Source organism: Paramisgurnus dabryanus, chromosome 5 (assembly GCF_030506205.2).
Source record: "Paramisgurnus dabryanus chromosome 5, PD_genome_1.1, whole genome shotgun sequence".
In the NCBI taxonomy this organism is placed as follows: Eukaryota; Metazoa; Chordata; class Actinopteri; order Cypriniformes; family Cobitidae; genus Paramisgurnus; species Paramisgurnus dabryanus.
In genome coordinates this window covers 26492343-26498530 of record NC_133341.1, presented here as the reverse complement: position 1 = coordinate 26498530, position 6188 = coordinate 26492343, and the positions used below count along the sequence as shown (strand labels likewise).

Genomic DNA, 6188 nt, shown 5'->3' with positions numbered 1-6188 from the left:
GGACACCCTATAAAGCACAAAATTTTTATTAGGATGCTGACCTCTCTGCATTAGCTGCCCATGGATATAAGAGTAGAATATCATTCCCCTAAAATACTGTCCTGTTGAACTGCAATGACCCTGCTAGATAAGATGTTGCGGTCGTTCTCTGGTTTCATATAGAATGTCCAGAAATCCAGGCTAAAAACTAAAGGCATTGTGCCTTGGCCGCTTCACGCCCTCTGGAACAGCCTTCCTTTCTATATAAAGACCTCAACTCGCTGGAATGTTTTAAATCTTTACTAAAATCTCATGTCTATTCTGCTGCCTATATAATGGCACATAGTGGTGAAGTCTGAATTTTAAATTGCAAAGACTTGTTTTTAGTGTATTTTCTATGTTTGATGCAAACATAAATCTAGCGCGTTTATTAAATGCCGGGTTGTGTTACATGCAAGTGCTTCCTTATCTGGTATACAAATAGTAAAGTGACGTCACTTAAAAAATTAAAATTGAAAATCAGAAACGATTAGTTGCACAACCTTCCTACCGTCTACATAAATCATGTGTGGAGGGTTAAGGCTGGGGAAGAGTAAGCCTTTCCCTGGCCACAAACTTGAGTTCAGCAAACCACTGCCTGCTGTTGCTAACTGCTGCCCTGGTCTAGGAAAGCTGCAAAACCTTTTAAACCTTTCAACATGTTTAAATGGAAGTAATTTAACTGTAATAATATGTGCATGTGCGTCAGTATGTAAAGAAGTATGTTTGATTATTATTTCTGTTATACTAAAACTGTTTTTTTGTTTTGTTGATCCAGGGCAACATGTTGTTTTAAGATATTTGCACTTAATTAGTTCATAGTTTAAATCTGAAAAAAGAAAACAATATATTATTTAGTGTCTAATAATAAATTATTTGGTTTTATTTCAGGCTTTACAAGATGTCGACCACCGAGACCTATGATTATGATTCCGAACTTCAAAGAAATGTAACAGTACCACCGGCAGCAACAACAGTAAACATAACACAACAGGTTCTACAGTATAAACATCAAGTCAGGTTGATGTACCTTGCAACATACTGCCTCGTTGTGATCATGGGCGTGACCCTTAACTTCACCATCATGCTCATCTGCTGCAGGAAATACAAGAGTTTCCAAAAGGTTGTCATTTGGATTTTGGCCTTGGCTGTAACACACCTGCTCTCTTGTGTGTCTGTTGTGTTTCAATTCCTCTACGCTTTTAATGACTTTGAATGGAAATATGGAGCTGTCAGTTGCAAGCTGTCATCCTACATCATCTATAGCAGTATGTTCTCCACAGCAACCATGTTGAGCCTTTGGAGCGTTAGCTCTGCTATTTCTAAAAGCCCGTGCACAAAGTGGTGCAAGAACCTTAACATTATTCTGATTTCATTCTCCTGGAGTTTTGCAGCCGTCTTGGCAATGCCGTCCCTGTTTTCCAGAGAGATTCAGGGACCTCATTGTATTGACGACTTTGGATTTAATCATGATTCAAAACCAACTGCAGACAGCATTACAAAGCTAAAGGCTGTCGTTATCTCACGATTTCTGTTTGGGCTTCTTATCCCAGCTTTTGTAATGTTTGTCAGTTGTTTGTGTCATGTATCCAATTCATATCACCACTGTGATCACTGTAAGAAGCAGACACAGATCATTTGTGCGGTTAAGGTTGCCTACTTTGTGTCCTGGAGCCCGCAAATCTTTCTAACCCTGATTCAAGGAACTTCAGGCAGTCTGAACCCACGTGTGCTTGAATATGGACTTCCAGCAGCAACGGCACTGGCTACAACCCACTGCTTCACCTGTCCGCTCATCTACATTTTAGTTGGGTGTAGCAATAAAATGCAATGGATTGAGCACGACCCGGATCACGCTGAAATTACAACAGATGAGGCTGATTCCATGCCTTTACAGAGGAATAATCATGCATGAAAACGGGTCAGGGGTGAAAAAGGTGAGAAGGGTGTTCGAGGGGCGACATGGCCTCTGATGGGGCCATGAGGTGGGGGGACTCCCCCAGAATAAATAATATGGCCTCATTAGGGGACAAGCTGTAACTTAACTTGTTTATTCTTCAGGCATGTGATTGGACAAGGACAAAAAAAGAAGGAAGGAGCCCAACACCGTAACTTAAGCAAAAAATACATTATGACCATTATTTCAATTATTTATTTCTGACGGACAATTAAGATTGTACATTTCAAATGTAAACATTTGACTAGTAACAGAAACCATGTTTAATTAAATGGCTTGATAAATGTGGAAAGCTGTAACAAGTAGCATTCCCTTACTATTTTACATCTGCAATAATTTTATTTTGCCATAATCTGACCATTAGTCGCAAGGCCATACAATTTTAAGTTGGCCTTGGAATAGGGTGGACCTGAAGGCCTATGTGTAATTTAAAATTACTTCATTTTACAATATAGCACTGGTTAAATGAATTACATTATTGTTTTTGAGTCATGGGTTGAATAATTTTCAGATCAGCAAAAAAGTGATGTGGGTAAATAAAATAAAAACAAATCAAGAAAGGACAAGCATATAAAATAGTCTAAAGATCTAACAGTATTGATTAGGCAGAGAAACAGTATCAAATTAATATAACACTGTTTTCATGCTATAAATTGAATATAATTGATCTTTTTAAAGCTATAAAGGTGATTTTCCTTTTGTCTTCTGTAGTTTGATTAACATAATGACTCAAACATAAGCATTTCTTATAAGAGGAACTGTCCCTTTAACACCGGTGGAGAAGCGCTGATCTATACACTGACATATGATCAACTGCTCACTTACAGTAGACTATAATAAATGGCTGTTTTAATGAGAATACTTGAAGAGACTGCGGTATTACAAGATAATATGTGCGTATATCTCCTTTCAAGCCAAAAGAAATTATGTGTTTGTGTGATCTTGAAACGCACTTTTCATTGCGTGGGCTCTTAAGTTTGTGCCCGTATGCGCCCCTTAAAACAGTTCACTTTAGCATCTTTGTCGCTCAAATAGTCTAAAATCGCTTAAATGTTACTGTAAACGCTAAACTTTCTTGTTAACAATATTAGTAGCTAGCAGTATGTTTTTATTAACAGCATTTAATGCAATATTTTGCAGTTTTACCATATTTACATTTACGTATTTACAGCAGTAGGCTAGTAACGTTAGACCAATGTGACTTACAAGCGAGGAGTATGTCCATCATTCGTTTCAATCCATTCCAAAAAAAAAATCTTTCAGGTCACTTTGCAATGTCAGTCTGTGCATATATGTTGTTTTAATTGATTGACGCCTCAGAATTCTACAGTTATAGTTTTACGGCGTTTTGTGTCTTACACTTGACTTTTCGTCCTGAAGGCAGTAGCTGTACGCATCTTCAACAAGCATGTGAAGCATAGACTGTAAAAAAAGATGGATGACGCAACGTCGCCTCCCACCATTGTAATGAATTAAAGCCAAAAATGTCCGACCACGGTCGGCGCCATGTTATGTAAAAATGTCAGTTTGAAGCCAGGGCATGCGTATTAAACTTCCGCCCAAACGCTCGCGCGACCAATTCAACCACGCCAATCATAACGACACGCCCCGTTTCTATAGCATCAAATTACAAGCTTAAATGAAACTTACCGCAATAATGAACACTTGAACATATATCAAAGGACCAAAATCATCTTTTTTGATATTTTGTACATAAAGTCATATAAATTGTGTGTTTGTATTTCATGTAGATGTTTAAAACTGTAAGCCTACAGTGTTTTTATTTGGAAAACTTTTACTTAACTAAATTCTAAAACTTGTTACTTTCATTCATATTGAATTTCATTTAAAACTTAAAGGTGCAGTGTGCAATTTTTAGAAGGATCTCTTGACAGAAATGCTAAATAATATACAAAACTATATTATCAGAGGTGTATAAAGACCATTCATAATGAACTGTTATGTTTTTATTAACTTAAAATTAGGAATTTTATCTACATACTGAGGGTCCCCTTACATGGAAGTCGCCATTTTGGGCCACCATGTTTCTACAGAAGCCCTTAACGGACAAACTTTTTTACTTAGTTGTCTCCGAAGATGACATGTGTGTCCGGTGGCTGCTACTGTAGCTTTTCTATGTGTTTTAAAAGCGAGGGGTGAGCAGTGGACTAAGCCATTGGTTGCAGTTTGCCACCTCGCCACTAGATGCAGCTAAAATTTACACACTGCACCTTTAATGTACTGGAGTAAAAAGTATGATGTTATATCCAAAGAAGTATGCTTTGTAATGTAGTGAATCTTTTTTAGTAAAAAAAAAAAGTAAAGATATTTGTAAATATATTTAAGAAGATTGGGAATACTTCACTACTGTCCACTGCTGACTCTCATAGATGATGAAGTAATATAACCTGTACAATGGTGCTTTTTTGGTGTCATAATCATTTATTTTTATATGTTTGTAATGTCTATAAAAAGAGTTTTATTTGTCACATACACAGTTATATGCATGTACAACCTATAGCGAAATGTCATTTGGTATGCTAAAATTGTACTATACATGATTACATTACTAAACAATATTACATTTTTACTAACTAAAACCCGTATTAAACAAACAGTATCCAGAGTTTTGGTATATTTTCTTTGATGTTTTCCTATATTGGTATGGTCTGATATCACACTCCTTTGCAACATAAGCTCTGCCAGACATGTACAATGAGGTTAAAATATGCTTTTTGCATACATTTCTTTTTGTGTGGAAAATATACTGTACTTGTAGGTCTGTGTATGTTGTTGTGCTCAATGTCCTTTTATATTTCTCATTCATATGTATATACGTGTGTACATTTATTATAATAATATAATAGTCATTTATAGTAAAAATAATACAAACAGTCCTCTATATGTGTGTTTTTACCAGAAAGAAAAGGGAGTGCAAATTGGTTCAGGCTGAACTTAAAAAATGTTTTGGACACTAGGCACTGTTTCTGCAGTACATAAAATGTTAATGCTCATATGGGTGAACTAGAATTGTATGCATGGGTGGTCAAGGGTACTTTAGGAGTTCATAGTCCAAGAAAGAAAAAAAAAATGTGTAGCATGTATCAAAAAAGCACTGCATGCATTACTAGCACATAAACCTAATGTAAGCCTGAATTTGAACCTTTTCTATTTCTCACATTACTGTCTGTTAATGAAGCAAAAGATAAAAGAATATAAACTTCTGTAACATTCGTAAAAGTTGTTCAGGAAATATAAACTCCCTGATAAGCTTAAAGTTACTTCAAATAGCAAAGCTCAACACAAAGGATTTTATTTAAGTAAATTAACTCATTCCCCGCCAGCCTTTTTTTTAAGATGCCCATCAGAAATATTTTTTTGTGATTTTCAAAAAATGCCTTCCAGGTTAATTATGAGAGCAAAAACAAGTAAGTTGATAATGTATTCCTGCAAGTTCCTGTCTCATCTTAAGAAATTGTCCAGGTAACTGTGGCCCTGGTACCTTTTGTTACATTTGTTTAAGTTGGTGGCCATTTGCATATGCTTGGGCCAAGGGCCTGAATCAAAGGTGTGAAGCCATTTCTATGATAATGAAGTGAGTGAGACAGTGGGTGAAATAGTAATGTTGATGGGATCAAGGGTTGGTGAAACTCCAGAAATGTGGGTTGGCACAGTTTTTTTACCAGCAAGAATAAGGGGGTGCAAATTGATTCAGACTGAACATAAAAGTACATAAAATATTAATCCTCATATGGCTGAACTAGAATTTTATGCATGGGGTGGCCAAGGCTACTTTAGGAGTCAATAGTCACAGTGGCACAGTTACTTCCTTTCAATGCTTTGCTTAAAATTAAGAGCTTTGTTTTCCATTTAGAGGACTGCCCCCTAAAATGTGTATAAATGCAATGTAGGGCTACTGCAAGTCTGACTTGGTGACTGCAGCGCCCCTATCTCGATTTGAAGATTGTTATAAGCTTGAGGATATCCAAATCTCCTGGTCTTCGCTAAAAAAGGTTTACAACACATACAATACATAAACTGAAAGAACAGACCCTCTGCTTTCAATCAAACAAACAAACAAAGCAAATGACTCTGCCTACATTGAAAAAAAGATTTATTGAATTTACTTATTTTTTTTAAGGTAAGTGGTTGCAATCTATTAATTTAAGCTACATTTAAACAAAAAAGTAAAGTAAAGTAAAATAACTTTTGT

At 36.1% G+C, this 6188-nt stretch overlaps 1 protein-coding gene across 2 annotated transcripts in view; it reads left to right on the top strand.

The window, feature by feature from the left end:
- Window positions 1–4872, top strand: part of LOC135732562 (chemerin-like receptor 1) — an 11452-nt gene extending 6580 nt beyond the window's left edge. The window contains exons 2-3 of one of the 2 annotated variants that reach the window (XM_065250742.2): window positions 910–1955; window positions 2080–4872. In XM_065250742.2, coding sequence (XP_065106814.2) covers window positions 920–1933 — 1014 coding nt within the window. In that variant the 5' untranslated portion in view covers window positions 910–919 and the 3' untranslated portion in view covers window positions 1934–1955; window positions 2080–4872. Of the gene's footprint in view, window positions 1–909 lie in introns of both variants that reach the window. The other variant, XM_065250741.2, reaches the window with a different exon arrangement.
- The last annotated feature ends 1316 nt before the right edge of the window (window positions 4873–6188 follow it).